The following is a 26,628-nucleotide window of genomic DNA, read 5'->3' on the forward strand; positions in this document are numbered from 1 at the left end:
TTAGAATGCTTTTAGCTGCATTTAACAGAAAGCACCAACTTAGCCAGCTAAAATGGATGGGAACTTGGTCTCTCACAGAAGTTGTCTGGAGCTTAAATGGGTTCATGGCAGCTATTGTGTCACTGAGGGTCCAGGGTTTTTTCCATCAAACTAATCTATTGGCAGCTGGATCCCCTCACAAGTCACACCATGTCTGCTGCAGTCCCAGGCTGTGTCAGCATCCAGAAGGTAATAAAGAGGGCTGAATCTTATATCTTTTTGGAAAGCTAGTTCCCAGAAATCACCTAGCTTGTTTGTCCTTGTGTCTCAAGTGGCCTCAATTGAATCACATGTCCATTCTTGAATCAGTTGTTGGTAAAGGGAATAGAATTATTAAAGAACCAGAGTTTAACCCTGTAAGTTAACTTCATTCTTAGATTATGTTTGTACTTCTCTTTCACAAAGAAAAGGCCAGTGGACCTGACTTTACCTTCTCTCTTAATAGAGCCTGGCTCTTAAGACAGTCAGTAGCTATCTCCTGAAAGAAGGCCTGGCTGCACTTTCCATTCATTTTATTCCCACTTTTTCTCTACGTTGCTTAGGCTGGTCTCGAACTCCTGGCCTAGAGTGATCCTCCAAAGTGCTAGGATTACAGGCATGAGCCACTGTACCTGGACAGCATCAGAATGTTGAAGGAGGGTCTATATGGAGAAATTAGACTTTAATGGGTTAAATCACAACTCTGAGCTAGACAAACAGGATACTCCAGTAAACATGATTTGTTTGGGAGAAACTACTGGTGTATTACATGATTCCCCAATAAATAAATTGTTTTCACTACGTGGGTTCAATCTTGGAAATTAAGCTATAGATATCCTGGTATTAGCCATAAGGCTACCTATAGGATCAGCCCAGCCAAAAATGATCCACTGGGGTCTTTAAGGTTCAAGGAAGAAGGCCATAGCTTCATCCTCCTAAATCAAGATGGAGTTAAATTCTATGAGTTTTAGAATTAAAACTTCAGATCAGTTCCCTCAAGGAAAACATTGAACCTCATAGCACAGCTGGTTAGAAATGAGGAATGGATTCAGGGAGGAAATAAACAAAATACCTTTCACTTCATCCACACACTTAACATATGCAGCTTTAATCAACCAAAAGAAAAAAGTCCCAAATGTACAAGTGAAAAAAATCCAAACTGTTGACACAGGCTTAACTAATATCAGCTACTTTTATGTACAGCTGTATAAGTTCAAAAAAGCTATCCTATATGTATATACAAAAGTTGTTTATACACAGGTCTGTACATAAGGGTCTATACATTTATTCCTCAGAACCCTTAGGTGCCACCTCTTAGTGAGGACACCAACACTTCATTCACATATCTTACAAAAAAGAAAGACTGTTTCCAGGATTGACAACACTATCCATCCTGTATCCAGACAATAATAGGCTCCACTCGTTTGGTTAAGATCCTTCCATCATAATGCAGACCACACCAGGTGCATGAGCGCCCTGAGCAGAGTGCTTCGCACAGAGTGCTCCAAAGTAAAAGCCAGTAAACCAACACGAGATGGGGAAGCAGAGTCCTACCACCATAGGTCCAGGCTTAGGTGAGCCTGCATGCCCTGCTCACTGTCGGTATTCCAATTCATCCACACTGATGACTTTGGCGGGCATGGATGGCAGGGGCTGCTGTAGCACATCCGAGCCAAACCATTTGGCGAGGCCCACGGGGGAGCTGCTCCTCTGGCTGGGGCGGTGCTCCAGCTGGGAGTGCACATGAGGCAGGCCTGAGCGGCTGGGAACGTTCTGAGGCGGCGTCTGAACACTGACAGCTGCTGCCTGGGAACCAGAGCCTGGAGGATGCAGAACTGTGGAGATAAGCAGGGTTATCGTCCGCAGCATGAGAGGGAAGGTAGTTCTTTATTAGGCCCTGCTTGGTTCAAACCCTATCCAAACAGAAGTCTCTACCAGAGGACTTATTCTAGGGCTTCTTTAGAAAACTCCCCTGAAGAATGTCAGAAGATAGCACCTTGAAAAGCTGAGCTATTCAGAAGCCATTAATATTGAAAACTCACCCTGGATGACATGACCACTACCTTCCCATGGCAAGTAACTGCATCACAGTTATCAGTAACATGAGCTGGTGAGAGGGCATCTACACTGTGCAGGCCCTATGCTGAACCTGTGTTGGGAGGATTCTCAGCCTTTTCTCCTAACAGGACAAGGAAAGCCAGGGCCTACTTGGCTCTCCCACTGTCTTTGCAGGAACTGTAATCCTAAATTCCACAGAAGTCAGTTTACTTTATCCTCTTCTCCGGTTAACCCTTGCCCTAATCTTGCTAGGACAAGTTAAATAATGAAGTGTCACAGTATCAATTCATCTTCACCGGAAACTGGTCCTAAAAGCTTCAAGATGACTGAAACCCATCCCACACTCACCTGGCCCATTCCTGAACTTACCTGAGCGCTGTAGCTGCTGTTGCATCATTGCCAGATGCAGCGGGGTCCCAGGTCGAGGGTTTAAGAGAGGGTGACTAGCAGCAGGTAAAGGGTAAAAGGGCTGACCCAGGATTGGGCCGGAAATTCCTTGTAAATGAGTCAGGTCCATCCCAGGAGGAAGCACACCTATTGAGCAAAAAACCCAAACTACTGAGTAGTCGTCTTAATGTTATGTGGAAATTTTCAAGCTTGGATGTACAGTTGCTGATCTGCAAGTTTATTAAGAATGAAGAGTGCTCAAGCTAGGTTTCGAATCTTTTAATGGACTAAGGGATTGGACCCACTGCTCACCAGTTAGATGGAAGAATCTAGTAACATCTTTCTGGAGATAAACCCTCCCCCCGCCACAGGATAGCAATTCATTAGTGCCAGCAACTGCTGTCATGCCAATTCCACAGACCCACACCCAAGACAGATCATAAACTCACCAGCTTGGAGCAAACTTGGAAGATGTTGTGGATGTACTCCTTGGGCCAGCATCCTTTGCACCAACCCTGGGTGAAGCTGGTGAGCAGGCCGAACGATAGGGACATGGGGGACAAGGGGAACTTGGTGGACAGGGCGGAGAAAAGGTGTTCCTGGAACTGGGGATGCCAATGTGGGTGTTTTTCTCCCAGTTGCTTTAGGTCGATAATCTTGTTCTTTGGTGTAACGGTTGGTCTGGGACAGTGGGGTGGAACATGAAGACCGCTGTAACGTTGACAGTTTGGGATTTGTAGTGGGAGAAGAGTCTCGATCGACACTGGGTACAGAGTTGGACGACAGGAGTTTTTCTGTAAGGATCCAGACACAAAGAATTTTGGCAAACCTCTCCCAAACACTTTGTCCTTCTAATGGTCAAGTACATCTCATTTCTTAAGAAGCTCACAATTTTATTTGATCTCTAACAATTTTAGAGGACTGCATGGTAGGGACTATCATTTGCTTTATAAATAGGACCAGAAGATGAACTGTTGGGCACTCTGCTCTGCCCAAATGGCTGTGGCCTGGATCTATACGGGAGCTAGTCTCATCCTAGTCAGATGTTTGTGATTAACATGCTTTTTAGCCTAAGGGGGGAAAATCAAACTAAGATTATGCAAATCCATCACAACAGAAAATTTCAACAGCAATTACACTTTGGTCAAAGACTCTGAACTGTCCAACAGGACTTTCTTCTCCACACCTTCCCACCCCCAGGGAAAAAACTCTCAGACCAATACTCTAAACCTGTATTATTAGAATCGGTGTGTCACCATGTCCTTCACAAACCCTACTATGTAACTCCTAAAAGCCTCTCACATGTTTTCTGGGTAGGTCTCCATGGACAGGAGAGAACCTTTCAGAAGTAAAACTGGCTGAACTACATTTGCCAAATCACTAACTATTCAATGTTGAAGCACTCTCAGATTGGTCAGAATTTAAAACAGCCAAGTGAATGTGAGCTGGTCCAACTGTTCTCACTGTCACAGAACTGCAGCCCAGAGAAGCCAGGGGTGTCGCCCAGGGCTTTGTAGAGAATCAGGGTCAGGCTGGTCAGCATTGAAGCCCTTGTTCTCTCTGTCACATACTTTCTTGAGCAGTACTCTCAGCAGCTCTGCAGTACCTTCACTGGCCTTTTGTGTATCCTCTTTACTATCACCAAGAGCTGTTTTTCCAGATACTGGCTCCTCCTTGCTTTTCTCTTTGCTCTCATACATCTTACGAATCACTGAAGTAGGGGTAAAGGAAGGAGACAGCTGTGGAGAAAAACAATTGGCATTAGCACATTCTCTAAGCACCTTTTCCTAATATGAAGCCAGGATTAACTGGCCAAGCTACTCAACAGAGTCCCCATATTGCCTATATGGTAGCAAAGTCTAACTCCAATGGTGTGGTCTGTAGCTGCTGGAAGAAAAACACAATGGGGCAAATAGGCAGTGTCCCAAATGCATCATCCCTTGCTCACAATACTGACAATGGGGACCTGCCTATGTAGCCTCTGCTTCACACATTTCCCCAGCTGGGATTAGGCTGGGAAGGGAAGAACACGGCTAGAAATACACCTTGACACAACAGCCCCTCATTTTGGGAAAGGACATTTCAGAGACAGCCTCAGAACCTAAATTAATCCATACTTGTAATATTTCCCTTCTTAATGTGGCTACCAGAAATGTCACAATTATCTGAATAGTCTCCTCAGCCATTAGGATTCATCACTTGGAATCATTTGTTCCTATCTCTTCACTGTCTTTCTATTTTGATGATTTTATCATGCATGCACCTTTTCTCATAAACCACCCCACATCCTTGATGGCAGGAGATGACAGGTCATGGCTTATGAACCGAAAAGCTACCAAGGTGACTGGTACAAAGATCCACTTGGGGTCCTGAAGCTGATAAACCCACTTGGGGTTTATCAGCCTTGATGGTAAAGGTCTGTGGGAAATAAAACATTTTTTAAGTAATGCTAGTCAGTTGTAAAACTAGCCTTGCCACTGCACATAAGCAAACCCTTTTGTTCCAGCCTTAGTTCACATCACTGAGACCTGAATCAGCAAATCTAAATCTGTGCACTCCTCAGCATGTTTCACTGAGTTCCCCATGATCCCATCCCCGACCCTTGTTCACCCCTGTCTACCTCACCTCCTATCTTTCACCCTAGTCTTCCTGCTTCCCCACACCCGCTGTTCATTTGTTTGGACATAGTGTATCACCTTGTGTGTCCTGGCCCATGCTTGTTTATCTGCTGGGACACACTTTCCCCAATTCAGGGGCTTCACTAGAATCCTAAGAGTTACACTGTGACCTAAAAGGGGACAATCTAATAAATAGGTAGGTATGAAAGACTACTAGATCAATTATTCCTGTGGAAAGCACTCAAAGACATTTAGGGGCACAAAGGGTACAACATTACGCACAACCAAACGGAGAAGCCTTAAGTCATTCATAGTCACTAAAGGTCACTGACCATGCTCGTGATGGAGGCAGCAGGGGCTGGGGAAGAGGAATTCCCTCGGTGCATGGGTGCTGGTGACTTGGTCACTCGTTGTTGCCTATGAACAAACCAATTACCAATGTGAGCCCCAATCTGTTCAAACCCAAAGTCCTAAAACCATATAATACTGAAGACCAGCTAGGAATTTAACATCCCCTTTCCCTTATCTAATTCAGTTTCCCAAGCACTCAGTACCAAACATACACAAAAGTACATGGTAAGTTCTGAGGCAAGACAAAAGCTTAATAAAACATGGCCCTGGCCTTGCAAGAGCTGTCAGTCCTGTGTGGGAGATAAAAAACTAGGGCAAACGAAAGCATGTAGATAAGGCACAATGGGAAAACGGAGCTGAAGAAGGAATGATAGGGCACTCCAGGGACTGGGGAAGCTTCTTGGGGAAGAAGATGCATTAAACTGAGTGCAACCAACAAGAAGCTAAAGATGGAGAACAACGGTTCGGGTAGAGGGAACAGGTACAGGGACTTGGGAAGACCTTGGAAATAGTAAGGTTATCCAGGGCTGGCATATATGGTTTATTTGTAGATCACAAGTGAGGTAAGCTAGGGAGGGTCTTCATGCTTTGGCCTGCTATGCTCCAGCGGGCAGGGAGCAACACTAATTAGCACAGTACATAGCACAGAACTGATGCTGGTTCAAATCACATAGGTAATCAAGAGTTTCAGCTACTTCAGGACCCAGTTAAATGCAGCATTCCCCACTAATCCTCGTCTACACACAAGATTGATCTCAGGGCCTCCCAAATAAAGGAAAAAGAATAGACTTCTCTCCCTAGCTATTCTACTCATTCTTCCTTAACTTGGGAAGAAAATGGGGAAACAGTTGATGTTGATATAAACAATAACAGGCTGAGAGGAGAAAAAATTATGTGAGCTCACCAGCTATTGAAAGTTTCACTGCATTTCAGCCATGTTAAACTTTGTGCCACAAAGGTCAAAGGCCAAGTATTTTCAATGATTCTGGAAGTTCTCTGAATCATAGGTAGACAGGAAGCCTAAATCGATGGCTTCGTACCAGTTAGTACACCATTGCTTCCACATTGTGACACTGAATATGACAATGTGGGCAGAGAGAGATGAGTGAATGTATTCTGAGTGCTATAAAAGGATGCACTTAGGTAAGGGGTACCTCCTGGTCTCAATGTCTTCATGAAAGTTTTTTCTTTCTTTTTTCTTTTTTTTAGAGACAAGGTCTTGCTATGTTGCCCAGGCTGGTCTCAAACTCCTGGGCTCAAGCTAGTCCTACCTCAGCCTTCCAAATAGCTGGGACTAAAGGCGCCCGCCACCATGTCCAGCTAATTTTTCTATTTTTGGTGGAGATGGGGGTCTCATCATGTTGCTCAGGCTGGTCTTGAATTCCTGTCCTCAAGTGATCCTCCCCTCCTTGGCATTCCAAAATGCTAGGATTATAGGCATAAGCCACCACATCATAAATGCTGCTTAATTACCAAGTATTTTATTAGGCAAGACTAAACTGTACTGTTCAGGGATGTATATTTTGGTGATGAAACTCAAAAAATTAAGGTAGATCACTTTTAAGGCTAGATAGTAGACACTTCTGAGGGAGGAGTATTGGCATAGGGCACATGAAGGACTTCTGAGTGGTTAACAAGGGAGTTTGCCTTATAAGTTACACATTTGTTTTATGCAGTTTTCTGTGTTTTATTTTGCAATAAAAAGGAATATTGCTGCCCCTTTCCCTTTTCTCCCCAACGTATGATTCTTTTCATTTTACTACTGTTGCAACTATTAGAAAAAGAGAAGTCAGTAATCTACTTGTTAACAGCTCTGACCAATAAACTCTTGATGTAACAAACCTGCATCAAGGGACAGTTTGATAACATGGAACCTGTGGGGGAAGTAGTAAGGAGGTATGCTAGTTACAATTGTAAAAATGAATCCTTTAACTGGTGGAAACATAAAAATTTAAAATACGTTTACTCATAACAATCTTGAGGTAAATAAGGCAGGCAGCATCCTTTTCATTTGACTAATTAGCAAACTGAAACCAAAAAAGCTAACTTATAAATCATGAAAAAAACAAAACAAAACCCACAGGATGAAAATCCTAATCCCCCGAAGAATTTAATCATATTACTTTCTCTTGATAATATGATAATATTTGGAATAGGATGAAATTTCTACCATACATTAAACGACATAGCAACACGTGCAACAGAGTTATACTACAGTTAACTAATTTGTTAACCTCAAGAAAACTATATCTGCAAATTCCCACACAGGCAGAATTAGTAGTACCTGTTTCTGAATCCATCTCTGGTTCTGTCCACCTGTGGTTTGCCAAAACCAGGCTGGTAGAAGTTTGCTGCCTGTACGGCAAGGTCATGTGGCAAGGCTACCCCCTCCAAAGCTGCCTGTTGTAACTCTAGCTGGCTCATCTGCTGAATAGAAGTGTCAAGGGAGGAGGGTCAGTAGAACAATGAGCATAGTCAGTGCACTTTCAACAAAAGTATCTCTTAGCTTTTAGAAAGGTTCAAGCAGCAGCTGAGAAAAATTAGATACTGCAAACCTGACAATTGTGCTGCTATTCACTGAATAGGATTTTAACTATTTATTACTTTATTTAGCAGTTTTCTCACCTTCATTGAGCTTGCATTATAGTTCAAAAACCACTTCTAAGAATTGCAGCAATTCAGTTTTACACGCCACAAGCAACAATAGGGTGAAAATAGATTGAGTTTCAGAAACAGCTCAGCCTGACCTGGGCTGTGACAGGGCTCATGGGCTTGCGCATGCCTGGGAATGGATCTCCGAGTAACTGTGGTCCTGGTGTAAAACCTGTTGGGAAAGTTACAGTATCAGTGACTGTCAAGATGGCATATGTGCATCAGGGAGGCATTATCACTAATGTGTGCTACTCCTTGCTGAACACCATTTTCTTTTGGGCAGCATTGACTCTCTGGGTTGACAGATGTCCCTCTCCCTCTGTGCCTCCAGAATGGGCTATGCAGACCTTAATCAGAGCACTTAATGGCCTGAATTGCCTAGTAAATCCATCTTCCCCATTTAGCCATCAGCTTTGTCCCTTTCAGAGCCAAGACCTCTATCTCGTAGAGAAGAGCTTTTCTAGCCACCAGTTTGGTCTGTCATCACTAAGCCAGCTGGTACAAAAGCAGAGACTAGTGCTGAGGTTCACACACTGTTTCCAGTTTATCTCCCTATTTGTGGATGGAAGATTTTGAAAACTGCCTCTTCAAGGTATTACTGGCAGGAGCCAGAGTGGCCAGCAACCTGAAGTTGTCCAGGATGGCAGGAACACTATGATATTCTATGCCAACACATTGCTAGGACAGCTTTCTGGAAGTTCTTTCCAGTCACATTCTGAATTAGCCACAAGACTACCAAATTCAATGGCTTGGTAGAGAGACACTACACTGATTTCTGCTGTATCTCACAGGAAAAACTTAAGCCAAATTAACTTTTTGGATTGAATTCCAAAAATAAGGAAGATTACTGAAGAGCTGGATCCAATTTAGATTAATTTCAAGAAAAAAATACCTAAACGTGAACATATTCACCTAGAAGGGCAGCTGGAAATAAGCTACCTTCCACATTTGCTCCTCCACCCCCTGAAAGTATAATAAATTCTCGTATTTCTTTTTAAACTCTTTAAGGATGCCCATGAAAGACTGCTGGTTCTAGTGGAGAAGTATAACCTATGTAGAAGGTGGGGTACAGACATCTATACTTAAGTGTAATTTACCAATTGGTGATGGTATTCTTGGGCGAAGGTAGTCTGCTGAGGCTGCTCGAGTTTGAAACACCTGTGACAAGGGAGGAGAGGGTGCTCTTTGGCCCAGTAAAGATGTTGTTGTAGGCTCCAAGCTCCCCATAAGGCCACTCAGAAGATTAGAAGAAGTGGGTCTCTGAACTGGTTGGCCCAGAAGTTCCTAAAGGCAGAAAAGCCAAATCCCTGTGAACAAATTTAGTTCTTTCTAGTCAGAAGCTGTGGATTATAGATTAACTTTTTGAAGCCACTGGATGAATCTCCCACATGTTCCATTGAGGGACTCGGCATGTGTATATGGCAACACATTTCTCTGAATGTTCAGCTAGCAACATTTGCTTTAAGTTAGTGCTACAAATACAGGTTACATACTTAGTTTCACAGAAATTGAAAACCTGCAAACTGGAAATCAAGGCTTACCATCAACTTTTTAGCCACCCCCTCTCCATCTGTTGAAATTAACAGTGACAGAACTATCTATGTCAGGCAGCAATCTCAAATCCTTGACTGCCAGGCAACATGGATCATCTCTAAGACCCAAAGATGGGCTACTACACAAAACCAGTTCAGAGGACTACTGTTCAAGACTCCAAGGCCGAGTATAAGATTGGGAAGTACCTGCAGGATGTTCTTAGGGACAGGCTGGCCTGGAATCTCAGCAGGGGACATCAAATGGCTTTCAAGATTTCGCTAAAAAAAGTCAAAGAAAAACTGGCTTTAACCTTCTTAGCACACTTAACTTACAGATTGGGGACCATAAGAAAGCATAAAACACCCCCCCCCACCAGGGAGTTGACACTTAACAGCAGAATAATGTTCAAAAGTCACAGAAAACTTAGACCAACTGGTTCTACTCTCATATCACACAGGTCCTAAAAAATCTGGGAATGGAAAGACTGGTCACATGTACATGCAAAGTCCACTCAGAATCTCTATGTGCTAACCCTAGTCCATTTCCTTGTTTCTAACACCATGGTCAAAAGCAGGTGGAAAAAAAAAAAAAAGGTGAAATTTAGGAGTACTTATTTAGTAAGAAACCACAGAAATTGATTTATAGATTTTAATTTTTGAGACAACCCTTGCTACTCATCATCATAGCTCATGCAACCTCGAATTCCTGGGCTCAAGGGATCCTCTTGCTTTAGTCTCCAAGTAGCTGGGACTACAGGTGTAGGCCACCAAACCCGGCTAATTTTTATTTTTTGTAGAGACAGGGGTCTGTGTTGCTCAGGCTCGTCTCAAACTCCTAGCTTCAAGTGATCCTGCCACCTCAGCCGCCCAAAATGCTAGCATTTCAGGCATAAGCCACTGTGCCTGGCCACTACCCATTATCTTTCACAAGATTTATTGATCATGTATGATTTTAAAAACCTAGTAAACAACATGCAAGTTTGGCCAGAATTGTTATATTTTAGAGTTTCACAGTTTAGGAAATTTAAGCTTTTTTTTTTTTGGAGACAGAGTCTTACTTTGTCCCCCAGGCTAGAGTGCCCTGGCATCAGCCTAGCTGACAGCAACCTCAAACTCCTGGGCTCAAGCAATCCTTCTGCCTCAGCCTCCCGAGTAGCTGGGACTACAGGCATGCGCCACCATGCCCAGCTAATTTTTTCTCTCTATATATATATTTTTTAGTTGTCCAGCTAATTTCTTTCTATTTTTAATAGGACAGGGTCTCGCTCTGGCTCAGGCTGGTCTCGAACTCCTGAGCTCAAACGATCCACCCACCTCGGCCTCCCAGAGTGCTAGGATTACAGGCGTGAGCCACCGCACCTGGCCTAAGCTTTACTTTTAAACAAGCCATTCCAACAAGCCATTCTAGTTTCCCTTCCACTAGATGGAGCTGTCAAAATCCACAGCAGCGTCCTTAGGCATGACAAATAGCTGAAGGATACTGAAGTGTATTATTGTTGGTTTTGGATCTGGGACTAAATGTCGATGATTTTAATAAGCAATATCCTCAAGAATCATTTACTTCCATCTAACAAAAAGAAACAGGTAACTCTGTATTACATGGCTTACTATATTTGGAGGATAAAGTCTATAATTCAATTTACAATGGAGTTTAGCTTGAACATGTCTTATTTTGGGGATGAACCAATATGACAGAACCTAAATGGATGGGAGATGGAGGCAGACCAGAAATAGGATACATAATACACACAGTAGTAATTAAAGACATTGATTTAAAAAGTAGACCATGACTTAACAACAACATGCAAATCGAGTAATATTTTGGGATAACACCTGGTATGCTTATTCCATTACTTCCCTTACTGCTTTCTTTCCTAGGTTGAGTTTGTCTTAGTCCTTGGCCAGTTGAATTATGTCATTCATCCCTTTAGCAGGTGTTTGAGGCTCATTCTCAGCTGAAACCAGATATATTTTACAGCAGCGGTCCCCAACCTCTTTGGTACCAGGGACCAGTTTCATGGAAGACAGTTTCTCCACGGATGGGGGTGGGGGCAGGGGGAGACGCAGAGCTCAGGTGGTGATGGACAGCCTGGTTTCTAACAGGCCATGGACCGGTACCGGCTGTGGCCTGGGGGTTGGGGACTGCAGCTTTAGAGCACCAAAACCCCAACATCAAACCAACTACCCTTCTAACTCAGGGTCAGTTGTGTTACTATCAAATCTGAAACAAAATATCGTATCTGAAACAAAATGTTGGAAAAGATCAGGTAAACTCCTGAATGCCCCTGCCTTCATTTCTTTAGTCAAAAATGAAAGAAGATAATTATAAGATTTGACCCACACCACTTCAGTCAGTACCCAATCACCAAAATACAAAGATAATGAGAGAGAACAGGATAGTTTACAATCTTTCAATCTGGTACTCATTTGAAAGTTATTTGTACTTAATGATTCTTTGCGTGGAAATAACTAAAGCAGTTTATAAGAACATTCCCCTGTAACTGGTATGGTGTGGTTAGATACAAAGAAATGAAGTCTACTTATCTGAGATGCTTCCTTTCAGGAATAGGTCATTCCTGGCACTAAGGCCAGGAATAATGGCACCTCTGTCTGACCAAACAGATCAATAATGATCAATAATGATAGAGATCAATAGCTAATGATCTCTATCATTAGCTATTAGTCAGATAAAGAACACTAAAAATCACTTGCTTTCCTTTGTACAAGGCATAGTGAATCAAACAGCTGTTTATACTTTGGCTAATTTGTAGTTCTCAGACAAGCAGGGGTCAGGAGGAAAAAAGAGGCAAAATCCAATTTGGTAAATTTGCTATAGCTCAGCAACTAGAATAATTCTCCGTTTTTATTATCCAAATCTACCTTGCTGTCCCACGGCTCAAGAGAGAGCAACATCAACACCTAGGCCATGGCTGAGAACCACTCTGTAAAAATCGTTATGACAAAGACTAGTATATGCTACATTCCTGAATTTACTGACATGCAGTCACCTTGTAATCTCATTTCATGTGTGAAAGCTTAAAAAATTTGGAGCTACAGCTTTTTCCATTAGTAAACTGACAGAATGCAATTATCTTAAAATCCATCTTAGATACTTACAAATGATTTACATGACTGCCTAATCAAGAAAGCAGGTAATCCTAGGTATCTGGGAGTGATTAAAAGGTGTGAAAATAAAGATTTTACTATCAAAATATGGTAAATTATATGAACTTAAGTAGCTGAATGACCAGAAAACTTTCTCTGGAATTCATCCAAAAAGATAGTTTTATATCTTTTTTAGCAGTAACTTGAAAAAGCTATACACAGGTACCACATAAGGTTGAATCTTTTAATCTTTACACTGTCACCCACAATACATAAACCACAGACCTGCTTTTTCTAGTGACAAATAGCATATCAATAATTTAAGAACGCACAAAAGCATCAAGGACCAAATGACTACCAAAGAATCTCCAGCTTACTCAGAATACCTTTTTAAAAATCCATTTATTGTGGTTGGAAGTGGAATAGAAAGAGGGAAAAGGAGAAAAGGCTGGGGTTTGTGCCAAATACTTACGCTGACTTTGGGCTGAGAAGGCAAAGTCCCACTTGCCTTCATGGTGCTCACTAGCTTGTTAAATGCAGTCATGTCTCCATCTTTCTTGAGTTGTCGATTGCTGGTTACAGCACTCAGGGTCTCCTCTAGGTGTTCTGCCATAAAGGGAGTTGAATTTTTCACTTGCTGATCCACCTTCAAACCCTTGAGCCCTGCTTCTACCTCTTCTACTGACAGTACAACTCCTGAATGTGCTGAAAAGTTGAGAAAGCCCAGGTTAAACCAAGCAAAGAGATATTAGGTAGAAATTCTCTTTGGCTACTACAATGGTTAAGGGTAAATGAATTCACAATTGAAGTGAATCTGTCAGAAAAGGCTAATGCCAAATAGAGAAATTGAAGACAATGAAAAATCACAGTTGCTTAGTGGGAATGAGGCTATAATTGTGTACTTAGTAAGAAACAACATAAAGTAAATCTAAAATATTTAGATGCCAGAAACTGGTGGGCCATAACCATGAGGTGTTAAGCTTTAAAACTTGGTAAGATCCTGCTACGCATCCTGCAGAAGGATATCTTATGAGTCTTCTGGAGACTTCTTACCTGGGACAGGAATCCCAGATAGTCCCACATCAGCAAGACTGATACTTGCACTATGGATATTAAATCACTAAGTTTTTACGTTGAGGACTTATAACCTAAGGAAGAATACGGCAGATTGGGACAAAGTAGTGAGGAACTGGCAAGATACACTCCAGAGAACTAAAGCATTCATTGGAGTGTTATAATCAGGCCCTAGGTAAGAACCTGGAAGAAAAGTTCTTATCATGGGGCCCATGACCCACTCACTACCAGATTCTGAAAGAGGAGGTATTATTTGATAAAATGACTGTTTTTTTTTAAGAACATTAAACAAAATCCACAATGTATTTAACTTGGGGAAAAAGTATATCAGAACCAACTGTCTAAAGAATTAGCACCTAGGCCAGGCGCAGTGGCTTATGCCTGCAACCCTTGCACTCTGGGAGGCTGAGGTGGGAGGATCATTTGAGGTCAGGAGTTTGAGACCAGCATGAGCAAGAGTGAGACACCGTCTCTACCAAAAATACAAAAAAATTAGCTGGGTATGGTATGCACCTGTAGTCCCAGCTACTTGGGAGGCTGAAGCAGGAGGATCACTTGAGCCCAGGAGTTTGAGGTTGCAGTAAGCTAGGATGATGCCACTGCACTGTAGCTGGGGTGACAGAGCAAGACTCTGTCTCAAAAAAAAAAAAAAAAAGAATGAACATCCAAACCTGAAACAAACCTTTTCAGATATTTAAAGCAGATTCTCATGAACACTTACAGCTCTCTTTAAGTTTTTCTTTGTTTGCAGAAAGGCTGGAAAGAAGAGGTTTTAAATCCACTTTGGCTTTCTGTAGCATTTCTAAAATATCCACTTTATTTTCAGCATGGTCTTCCAATGGTATAGGAGCAAAATAATTCCCAGAGTTCTGTCCAGGAGAGAGGATGGCTTGCTCCAGACCTGATATTGTAAATATACATTCATAATTAATTGGTCCCAATAAAACACAAAAACTTATCTTTAACAGTATTAAAAGGACACAAATTGACATTTTTTCAGTGTCCAAAGACCCTTTGACCCCAATGGACCCCTGACTAATGAAGGCAGAATTAATTATGTCAGAGAAAGCCCAAGTCTACATTTAAGGCCAGACTCTGAAGCTATTTTACCTGCGAGTTTCTCCAGTTCCTCATGTGGTGTTGACCCAAGACTGCTGGATTGGCTTCCTGATCGACTCGGGTTAGAGAACCACCTACTGAACCGACTGGCAGAGACTGAACCTTCTCCCAAAACATCTTCTATCATCTGAAGAGAAAGACAGTAGCAGCTAAGATAGCAGTTTCTCGGTGAAAAAGGACAAAAAGTTTCAAATTTTACAGAAAGGTCACTTACTTTGAAACTTCCTTTGATGCTGCTGACCTGAAGGTAAACACTCTCGGAATTTAGGATTTTGAACACCTTTAATTTTTCTTCCCCTTCCTGGGTCATTTCTGAGTAACCCAAACTTGAGTATAACCAACCATGTATTTTCTAAGAATAAAAGCAAAGCCTCTATGCCACAGAGAGTGTTTTGGCTTTCTATTCTTTGCCTCATTAGAAAATCCATGTAATACTGAATGTTCTCAGAGGACGTGGTTTCAAAGTCAAAATCAGCACCACAATGAAACATTCCACTGCCAAGCTGAAGAGTGGCCTTCAACTACACATCAAGTATGGAGAACTGATGAAAGAAAACCCTTGCTTCAAACTTGGTGGTCTCAAGTTTGTAAAGAACATTATGAAATTAAATTCTGACAATTTCAGAAGCCAAAAGCATACAGCTCATAAAGATCATAATTCCAAGTCAAAGTTTAGGAAGTATCACATTGTGAAAGATGAAATTTTAACTGATCTCTAATTCTGTTTGAGCTTAATAAGGGGTTTTCAAGTGTTTGTTTTCTTCCTAATCTGACCTCCACAGTTTTGATTTAATACGGACAGGGCCAGGGGTGGTGGCTAATGCGTGTAATCCTAGCGCTTTGGGAGGCAGAGGAAAGAGGATCACTTGAAGCCAGGCATTTGAGACCACCCTGGGCAACATAGCAAGATCTTGTCTTACAAAAAATAAAAATTTAGCCAGACGCGGTGGCACGTGCCTGTAGTCCCAGCTACTTGGGAGGTTGAAGCAGGAGGATAGCTTGAGCCTGGTAGTTTGAGGTTACGGTGAGCTATGATCTCATTACTGTACTCTAGTGCGGGTGACAGTGATTATTTTTAAAAATTTTAATTTTTAAAAATTATTTAAAATTTTTTTAAATAAGGGAAATTAAATAATGCACTATCAGAAATAATTTATTCAACATTTTATAATAGTAATTTCTATTATTTAGAATAGTAATATTCCAATCTTTCCTAAAAACTACATTTAAGCATAAAGATATTAATGTTCAATTCTATCCTATATTTTTCCCTATCCTAAATTTAGTTACATACCCAAATTGATCTTTCTGCAATAGTCTTATCAATATTTAGAAAACACAAGATAAAGCAATCAATCAAAAAATGAGGCACATCCTTGAATATAAGGCATATGCTTTCACTTTGACACCACTGATAAACAGAAAACATGTTTTTCCAAAAACTGGTACATAGATGACAGAATTGGTGACTTTGTTTACCTGAAGTCTGAAACCCACAGTTCCCAATCAAAGTTCGGCAGGGGAAGGTTAGATATATTGTTTGTTCTTATCTGGAAGAATGTTTTCATAATCCATACCCAAACTAAGCCACAAAATACTTCCCTTGAAGGGATTTTAATTCAAGACTCTAATCCAATCATTATTTCCGGAACTTCTGTTTTGAGAGGATTTATCCACAGTTTAAATCACATTCCACCTGTAGAATATCTTCCCTTAAATAATGCTGACTTTCAAGTGCACTAATTTTGCATTAATTAAAGTATAAGAGAAGCATTTAGGAGTGATGTTTTGCTGTGAAAAATTGGGGATTGTATCAAAAATATTATACCACCTTAGTGATACAGGAATTATAAAAGAACTAAAAGCTATAGTTATTAAGAATGTTTTAATGTTCAACACTGAAATTTTATAAATAGCAAAAATGATGGCTTTGTATTTTAACTCCTTTTATTTCCTGATCATTCTGCAAAGGAAAAAAGATACACAGGAAGAACAGAAAAAAGCAAAGGACATGGATATAAAGTATCTGGACATTTTCTAAAGATTTATTAAAGTGTTGAGAAAACCATTTCCATATTTTGTTCAGTGTCCAACTTTGCTTCTGATGGAAAAGTGAAGTTTTATTATAGCTAAAGCATAGTTAAAGAGTAGAAACCAAGTTTCTTTTACACACATTTAGTGGAAATATTAACATCAAGCCGCTAAAGAATTTAAACCTGACAAGAATCCTAAGAGTTTATCTAGCCAGTCAATTTAGTACCACAGAGAAAGCTGGAACACTCTAACAGCAGGGCCTTGCCTCCTGTACCTTGGTGTAGGAAATGGAGACCTGGACCCACAGCTCTGCCTTTTTGGTCAGGGCATCCTCTGCTGCATCCTTGTCTGCTACATCCTTATCTGATGGCTGACATCAGATAATTGAGACAAGGAGCCTGGAAATTGGATTTTGGTGTTTTCATAGCTGTCCTTATTAGAGTAGATTTTTAATAGCAATTTAAGGTAACTTATACACTCGCCACAGAGAAAGTCTACGGGGGAAAAAGAAAGGTGGGGGCCTATATGACTATTAATCTGGTCCTTCAAACAAAAGTCATTTAGACAAGTCATTTCCTTGGATTCATAATATTCTGGTGATCAAACAAATATTGTGAAATACTTTTGCTCTTTGACAGTTACTTGGTTTTATTGATCAATGCTTGGTTTCTTTTCATTTTTATAGAAATTTCTGTATTTTTGTATTTGTTTTACTCTAGATGTTTGTTGGAATTTTAGGTTACATATATTGCCTTTGCCCCATCTGAGTCAGAGCTTCAAGTGTGTCCATCCCCCCGACGGTGTGCACCACACCCATTAGGCGTGTATATACCCATCCCTCCTCCCCCATGAATTTCTAATGAATACATTTAAAGTTACACATTTTCTTAACATACTTTTGATTACATCACCAAGGTTTTCCTATGTCATGTTCCTATTCATTACTCTGAATAGTTAAGTTTCTCTCAGCACTCTACTGATAGAAAAAAAGAAAATCCATTAAAGAAGAAAAATATATTTAAAAAAATAGTTCAGGATTTCCAATTTGATTTCCTTTTTTCTTTTTTGAGACACAGTCTTGCTCTGTCGCATGGGCTAGAGTGCTGTGGTGTCAGCCTAGCTCACGGGAACCTCAGACTCCTGGGGGCTCAAGCAATCCTCCTGCCTCAGCCTCCCGAGTAGCTGGGACTATAGGTGTGAGCCACCATGCCCAGCTAATTTTTCCTGTTTTTAGTAGAGACGGGGTCTCGCTCTTGCTCAGGCTGGTCTTGAACTCCCAACCTCAAGCTATTCTCCCACTTCAGCCTCCCAGAGTGCTAGGATTACGGGTGTGAATCACCATGCCTGGCCTGATTTCCTTTTTCTTTACTCAATATATTTAAGCACTTATTATGTGTTAGGCACTGTAGTAAGAGTTGTATCATTTTTAAAACGTATTTTTAGTTACTTATTTACAAGTTATTTTCATATGTGATCCAAATTTTCAGTTTATATAGATTTCTGTGGCTGTCAATTTCTAAGGTATTGTGATGCTAGTGAATGTAGCCTATAAATATATATATGTGTATGTATATGTATATATATTTTGATTACTTATTGTTTCCTCTGAAAGCCCCTTGTCCTGGGAAATGGGGCATAGCCAGAAAGGTGGCTGCCCCCAGGAGGAAAAACAAAAAGTTCTATGAGGAACTTTATTTTGTTTACTATTATAGCTTTAGTTTCCAGAACAGTGTCCAGAACCTAGAATTGCTCGATAAATATTTCTGAATGAAACAAATTATGCATTGAGATTTCCTATGTGATCAAGTTATATAAAAGAAAATATATTTAGTTTTGTTATAATAAATTATGTTTGTATCTATTAATACTCTACATTTGTAGAACTAAGTGTCAAATACTGTCTCAAGCACTTTACATATTTGTCAATTAATATTCAATATCTTTTAGAGCCTTTCTTATTTTTCTTAATTGGTCCTTTTCTGAGCATTGTTCATTAGAGTTCAGCTGGTTATAAAGCCCAGAGCATGTTTTTAATGATCCTAATTTTGCTTTTAAGTGGATTATAGAATATATACCTTAATTAGCAGTACCCTCCATGAAAAACATGGAAACAGACTTCTGACTGCTCAGCATTAACCTAGTTTTGGTTGAGGGCGAGGGCCAAATGATCAAATGGTGTTCAGTCCCTATTCCTGTTCTTTTTATTCCTTTGCTTTCTAAAAATTTTGGTTTTACTTTTTTTGTTTTCTTTTTTTCCTATTCCTACCTTTTATGCTTCAGAGGCAGTATAGCTGTACAGAGTTAAGGACAGAAACTCTTACTGACACTGCATAAATTAGAAGTCAGTTTCCACCACTCACTGGCTACGTGACTTTGGGCAAGTTATCTAAATTCTGTGCCTGTTTCACCATCTGTAAAATGGAAATAGTAGTAATCTTGTAAGGGATTTGTGAAGATAAAATGACTTGTATGTAAAACCTGGAACAATCAGCTCTGTATGCATGCTGCCTATTATCAAAAGTTTAGGTTTAGCACTTAGTTTGGATTAAAGAGTGAATTCTTCCTCTAAGCACACAGGTGAGTTTCATGAGTGCTCACATTTGGAGCCAAGTATAGGTCTCTAAATTTTGACCTTCTCTTTGAAAACTTTCTATAATAAGATTTCCATCTGTCTTCTGAGAGAATGCAAAAAAGGTCACCAAACAGTTGATGTAAACATAAAAAATTACAGTACCCTCAGAAGTTAAGAATTTGAGAGGCCCACTTAGTTTTACATCGGATAAAGTAGCTCACATCTAGATGTGACTCAAAGAACTATTAGCTAGGAGACTTACAATTAAAACTAATGCTAGAACTTTAGGAACAAAACCACATAGGCAGTTGCCAATGTTTATCTGGAGCTGCACTCCACATGCTCCTGAACAGTGCCATAGACAAGTGTGGACCATGCTGGTCTACACTGAGATAAGTTCAGAAAGTGAGGGTAAATGCTTTGAAACTTTTATATGCTAAAATGTTGGTCCTCAGTGGAGTGGAACTAAAGCTTGGCCCCTCACCATAGAGAATTTAAGAAGTACTGCCCTGGGATTCACCTGTGGCAGTGTACCTGTCAGTGCTACGCAGTGCCTGCTCACTTGGTGGTTATCTTTTGGGTGGAAGGAACATGCAAATGACAAAGGAGTCAGGCCAGTGTTGCCTGATCTGTTATGCCTCGTTTTGTCTGCTCACATAGTAATCAAACAAGGACCAGTTATAGTTTAGGAGTAGAGTCATTTAAGTTAAAATTCCAAGAACCACCAATTCTAAAGGACTGGTTAAACTCATGCATCTGGTGTTATAAATGGGATATCTGCAGTGTACAGATTTTTTTGGCCAAATGGTTTTTAAATTCCATTTTATCATAGTTCTTTCCATTTTTTTCAGCAACCACAGAAAAAACTCATTTCTATGTGCACAGGTCACAATTGTATCTCTTCTCCAAAAATTTGGTGAGGCTATAGTAATCCATCAATGCCAAAGGGGTAAGAGAAGGGCAGGTATCAAGTGAAGATTAGGGATGACTTATTGTTTCTACTTTTAAAGTCCAGAAAGACTAGACCTCAAGAGTTTAACAGCAACACTGACAGTATTGCAAGTTCCTTTTCACTAAATGTTTTTGGAACCATCTCATCACAAAAGGTACTAACTACCTAACCAGGCAGCCTCCCCCCAAGGAATGCAGGTCAGTGTGACACAAATCACCAGCTATAACAAGCCACCTTCACAGTAAGTCTTTGCAACGAACATTTAACTCATTAAAAATGAAAGGAAACAATGTTCTTAAACATCTGAAGAATTTTTAGTGCAATGCCACTAGCATAGCAATAAAGTTAACTGGTAGAGAAGTCTCATTTAGTCATTTCCATTAAGCCTCTCAAAATAAAGCCAACAAAAATTCAAATATTTAAGAATAAAGCTAAAAATCCCCAAAGCATCTAGCAAAACACCACTTTAAAAGAGATGTCTTAAATATGTAGGTCGAATTTAATCACACAGTTTATAAGCATGCTGCTGCTACACTCACCGAAGCCAAGCCTGGCACCTTATCAAGGTTAAAGAACTCATTAAAGTCAAATTCTCCTGGAGATTGCTCAGGCAAGACAGCATCCCTTGGCACTTCCTGATCAGCAGCAGGCTCCTGTGCAAGGATGACCTCCACCTCATCCTCTTCGGCCACTCCTCCATTGCACTCGACTATTCCTGAAAGCAAAACCAGGACAAAAATAGTCTGATCAAGCAAACTGCTCTCACTCTGTGACCTTAGCCATCAATACACATGCAGAAGAGCCACAGATGACTTTAAAAGTAGAATTCTTGTTCAGGTACTGCATTTGCAAGAATAAAAGTTTTCCTCATATAGGAGATAAAGAAGGAAAAAAGCCTTAATAATAAGCCAGAACACCAACACAATGGGGGAAGAATTATGGTCCCCCCTCCTAAGTGCTTCAAGTTTTCTATAGTGTAATGGGTTCTTTACCCAATGGGAATTTTTTTTTTTAAAGATAATCTTTGCAAGTCTCTTACTGCTTAAAAATGGAACCAAATGAATTTGGCACTGCCTTTGCCCATGTACCTGTACCACCACTTTCAGTTAGGGTTCAATAACCTAAGTTACATATGTGAAACCTGGCAGGAGAGCAATTTTCACTTGCCTACATGTTGGTTGTAGCTCATCCTTCAAGGCAAAGTTCAAATGTTATCTCCTTTGGGAAGCCTGCCTGACCCAGTAAAATTAATTGCTGCCTTCTCTATAATCCTTGCTTATCTCTCAGAGTACTTATCCCACCATATTATAGTAACTCTCTTATGAAACTGAGCTCTCTGAGGGCAGGTAACCTGCTCTAATCAGCTTTGTCTTACTCTGTAGTGCCAGATATACCTAAACTCTGTAATGTACAGTTGTTTTTAGAATAGGAAGATAAGAGCTAAGTGAAGCTCCCAGATGGTAACATTTAAGACATCTAAAATCTTAGTTTTAATGTTTTTATTTGAAGAACTGAACTCTCAAAGCTCCACCTTGCAAAAGCATCTATAAAAAAGTTGCCAGTAGTGTCAAGATCATGGCAGACAAGAAGTCCCCTGAGGATAAAAAAGCAGCTCCAAAGCCTGGATCTTTCCCTTTCCAAAAGTCTCCATCAATTACAGCAGTTTTATTATAGTCAGCCAGGATATTCTAGACCAAGAAAGACTAAACGCTAACAACTTCTGCTTTCATTCCAGTAATGCTCCAGAAACCTAGACAGTAAAGCAGGGGGATGCAACAGCTGTAAGATTAAGTGGGTTGCTTATCCAGGGTGTCGACAGTCGCAAGCGACAGAAGGTTCAACCCTAGGGCAGCCACCAATGCTCCTCCATACCACACCGTGCAGGTAAGGCAGCACTGCTCCTCCACAGGGATGCCTGCCACCTGAGAACCCTAAGCCTTCAGAGGGCCAAGGCACCCACTGAGACACACATTTGTGAGCCATGGACAAGGCAACTGGCAGTATCTCCAGAGGGTCAGCACACGCTTACTGCCAGCAATCAAAGGTAAATGCTGTTCCTTAAAGACTGACATTTAAACTACAATGACTGCTTTGGTGGAGAAATTATTCCCACTTTATAAAGAAACGGTGCCCTAGGAGAAGTAAACAACTTAACAGCCTAATTAATGTCCTTTTCCACTAGAGCAGTGCTTCTCCCTAACCCATTTTATCCACGAGAACTTGCCTACCCACTTTGGGACAAGCAACAGACATTTTATTGCAATTCAGTTTCCCAATTTAAGGATGGCAGCCAGAAAAGAGGGTACTTTGCTCATACATTTACAAAAGAAATTTTAATATTTCTCCGATTCATTTTTGTGTTGAGATAAGACACCTCTTAACAGATGTGTGGCTTTTGCAAGCAGCAAGAAGAGTGCCCCACATGCAATTCTATGCCAGCTCCAAGCTCACTGGAAAGCCGACTGGGCCTGATAATTGAGAGTGGTACTAGTGCATAAGAACATGCACCAGCAGACAAACACTACTGGCTATTTATTTTGATAGACTCAAAAGCCAGGGACCCAAGTAAAGATAACTAAGAAATTTATTAAATTTCAGAATGAGCATATACTTTAATGAAAACTAAATTTTTTTCTATCAATGAAGTGTTTTAACAATTTGTCCCATCTATGTAATTTTCCCTGACTATAAATGTACGTATTCAGACTATTTTATTCAACACCACGCACACACATCCCCTGGCACTGGGCCTTGTAAAGAGTGTATGCAGGCAGGGACTGACCACGTTCGTGTTGTTCACTGCTACATTCCCAGCACTAGTATGTGCCCACAGAGAACTGCTACATAAGTTCAGTGAAAAGCTGAATACAGACACAAAAATGGACTAAAAGGCACTCTCATCATACCTCCCCGTAGGAATTAATACCAAGAACAATACTTGGGCTTGCTCATCTTCTTTCACTCTGACAGCCAAGATGAAACTACAGGGCATTTATTTATTTTAAAGACAGCAGTAAGGACAGCCTAGGGACCTTTTGCAATTAACTAATGGGGTGAGCCAAGACCCCTGGATTCTTCTCAAGATCTGCCAGAAAACCCATCCCCTCTCTCCAGGTCTCAATCTCTCTGCATCTGTAAGGTGAGAAGGTACTACTACTAATCTATCTCATTCTTCTGGCTCCTCCCCTCATTAGGTGAAAAGCCACACTTGCTGCTGCTGCTTTAGTCTAATCAAGAATAAGACAAAGACATGTTTCAAAGGCAATATAAAAGCAACGGCTCCCCAGTTACCTATCAATTTCCTATACCACCCTAGGGAAGAATATGTGACAGCGCAAAGATAATGGTAATATCTACTATAAAGACTGTATATTAAAAGATGACTAATGTGATTTCTTCTTTCTCCTTCTAAATAAATCCCATCAGATTATTTCTGCTTAAATTCATCTTAACTTCATAATTTCAAAGTGGCACTTATTTTTCATTTATTAAAATAACTTTCTCCTTTCGTTGCCTAGTATCTGCCAAAAGTTTTTTTCAACTAAACCTGAAAGATTGAAGGAACTACAATTTACTAAGTAAGTGCCCACTAGAGGCTGACTTCTGATGTGTACCGAGTTCCGATTTGATCGTCAATGCTAAAAGTAACCCTTAAGTTATAACAGGCATTGGCTTCACTTTACAAAGAAACAGGCCTACCCGTTAAGATTTTGTCAAAGATTATCCTCTTCTAAGTAGCCACCCCAGTACTCAAAACCCAGGCTAGCCCACCTGGCTCTTCACCATGGCCTTGTACTGCGTCTTCCCAAGACCATCAGCCTGCAGCTGGCCACCTCAGAGCCAAGTGACTGTCCTGAAAATAACTAGCTACGACCAGTGGGCCCTCACTCTGCACCAGGCACTTCATACACATTAGCTCTGGCTCCTTCAGTTTAGCAAGGGAGACCCCTGACCTTATTATCTTACAGCTGAGAAAACTAAGTTTGGGGGGAGGGAAGTCACAAACAACTGACCAGGGAAAGTCTAACACCATGGTGAAGAAGGTGGCCTGTGAAGCCAAAAACATCTTGCTCAACTCCCAACTTTACTATTTACTTCACAGTGACCTTAAGTCATTTAAGCTCTCCATTGGAGCCTCCATTTCCTCATCTATGAAAAGGGCATAAAAGTACCTACACCATATAAGATTGTTAGGAAAAGACAAAACACCACTGTGAGTAGTACATAATTGCTCAATAAATGAGACTGCTCACCATTTCTACCACGTTTCTTATCTCTGAGGAACCCTTTCATGTACACAGTCTCTTACAAGGTAACATGAGACTTTTCTGTTTAGCATGGCAGAACAACGTTAAGAGACAGTACAATCTGTACTTAGGGAATTCTCACACACGAAGGAGGCTGCATCATTAAAAACTTGCCATTTCCTAACATCTGGTACCCATTCCTAAATAGACAATTAAGTCAATGATAATCACATCTCGTTTTAAAAACAGGGAACTTCCCTCCCAAAGTTTGCACTGACCTTCCTTCACAGAGGCTGTCCGTCGCCTTGTTCTTTTTCTCCCTTTGTGATCTTCCTCTAGTATCTTATCATCAAAGCCAGTCAGTTCGATAGTTTCAGATTGACTTGTGGGTCCAGCTGAGAACCACTCTGGTTCTTCTTCTGTGTAAGAATCATTTCTTCTACGCTCACCAAAGACACGCTTACTATCCCCAAACTCCCTCTAGAAAAGTTCATAAAGCAAAATTAAAATAATTCTAGTCATTTCTACTTCAATTGAGGTCTTAACGAATTAAGTAATGCTCAGTCGTGAAATGCAGATATGCGGTAGATGTGAATCCCATCCCCATACACCCCTACCCCAGCTCTCTACACTCCTCCCTGACTGCTGTGTTCATCCAGGTTCTCACAGTAATCTGGTATGAATGAAGTGAACAGCAAGTCCCCAAGCACATGAGGTACCAAAGCAAAGGGTCCAGAAGACAAACCCTGAAACGCTTGTCCTTGTAGTCCCTCTCGCGGTCTCTGTCTCTCAAGTCCCGCAGGTCCTTATCGCTAAGCCGATGATCCTTCTCAAAGGTCCGGGCAGAGATTATTCTCCCGCTGCCAATCCTACGTCCACCGAGCAGACGAAGCCCATCGCTGTCTTTCTCTAATGGACTTCCCGAGCGCCGGGAGCTAACAGCAGCTGTCACGTGGCAGCCCCCTCCAAAGCTTCGTCTCTGTGGGCTGAGAACAACATCTAAGTCGTCTTCTTTCACCCGCTCTCGTGGATCTGGAGAGATGCGGGAAACAGAAAATTAAGCAAACCAATAGGGGCATCGTTTTTCTTCTTTAGGTGGTATGTCCATGACTGATGGGGGGAGGATTGGAAGACAGTCACCACTAAAATTGGGCTTATCAACATATTCAGAGTAACATGTACATTACATATTTATAAATAGGCTGAGACTTTTGCCTTTTCTCTTTGGAGCAACAAATGTACTTCACAATAAATGATTTTCCATGATTAGTCTGTGCAATGCCTTCATTTTTACTAAGTCCTTATCTATTAATTATTAGCAAATGTTTTGTCAGCTAATAAACTACAATAGGTGTCAGTATTTGAAAAAAATAACTGCTTAAAAAATTAAAGTGTCTCTTCAACAAATGATGAACAGTTGGATATCCATACACAAAAAAGTGAACTTGAATCTATACCTGGTGCTATATACAAAAATTAAATCAAAATGGATCACATATCTAAATATAAAATCGAATACTATAACATTTCTAGAAGAAAATATAGGAGGAAATCCTTGTGGCAATGGGTTAGGAAAAGTTTTCTCAGGCATGTCACCAAAGGCACGATCCATTTAAAAAACTGACAAACTGGGCTTGTTCACAATTTAAAACTTCTGTTCTTTAAAAGACAGCTGTTTAGGGAATGCAAAGACAAGCCACAAACTGGGAGAAAATATTTCAAAGCATATTTCTGATAAAGGACTTGTATCTAGAACATACAAAAACTCTCAAAAACTCAATAAAAAACAGCCCAATTAAAAAAATGGACAAATGGTTTGAATAGACACTTCAAAGAGGTTATATGGATGGCAAATAAGCATATGAAAAGATACTCAACAGCATTAGTCATTAGGGATATGAAAATTAAA

At 40.7% G+C, this 26,628-nt stretch overlaps 1 protein-coding gene and 1 long non-coding RNA gene across 8 annotated transcripts in view; one reads left to right on the forward strand and one right to left on the reverse strand.

Moving 5' to 3' along the window:
• Positions 1–1,105: 1,105 nt before the first annotated feature.
• EIF4ENIF1 (eukaryotic translation initiation factor 4E nuclear import factor 1) overlaps positions 1,106–26,628 on the reverse strand; it is a 45,912-nt gene continuing 20,389 nt past the window's right edge. For 3 of the 7 annotated variants that reach the window (XM_045534528.1, XM_045534529.1, XM_045534531.1), the window contains exons 5-19: positions 25,465–25,751; positions 24,998–25,199; positions 21,012–21,187; positions 14,906–15,041; positions 14,517–14,696; positions 13,194–13,426; positions 9,824–9,895; positions 9,182–9,368; positions 8,180–8,256; positions 7,717–7,859; positions 5,414–5,498; positions 4,070–4,202; positions 2,913–3,257; positions 2,446–2,610; positions 1,106–1,853 (exon numbers count right to left, since the gene is read on the reverse strand). In XM_045534528.1, the coding sequence (XP_045390484.1) occupies positions 1,612–1,853; positions 2,446–2,610; positions 2,913–3,257; positions 4,070–4,202; positions 5,414–5,498; positions 7,717–7,859; positions 8,180–8,256; positions 9,182–9,368; positions 9,824–9,895; positions 13,194–13,426; positions 14,517–14,696; positions 14,906–15,041; positions 21,012–21,187; positions 24,998–25,199; positions 25,465–25,751 (2,663 nt within the window). In that variant the 3' untranslated portion in view covers positions 1,106–1,611. The remainder of the gene's footprint in view (positions 1,854–2,445; positions 2,611–2,912; positions 3,258–4,069; positions 4,203–5,413; positions 5,499–7,716; positions 7,860–8,179; positions 8,257–9,181; positions 9,369–9,823; positions 9,896–13,193; positions 13,427–14,516; positions 14,697–14,905; positions 15,042–21,011; positions 21,188–24,997; positions 25,200–25,464; positions 25,752–26,628) is intronic. The other 4 variants (XM_045534532.1, XM_045534533.1, XM_045534535.1 and 1 more) reach the window with 3 other exon arrangements.
• LOC123625872 lies at positions 21,476–25,985 on the forward strand. Its single transcript, XR_006730676.1, has 2 exons — positions 21,476–22,516; positions 23,667–25,985. It is a non-coding gene; the product is annotated as an uncharacterized LOC123625872 (long non-coding RNA).

The sequence above is a fragment of the Lemur catta genome, chromosome 21 (assembly GCF_020740605.2).
Source record: "Lemur catta isolate mLemCat1 chromosome 21, mLemCat1.pri, whole genome shotgun sequence".
NCBI lineage: Eukaryota > Metazoa > Chordata > Mammalia > Primates > Lemuridae > Lemur > Lemur catta.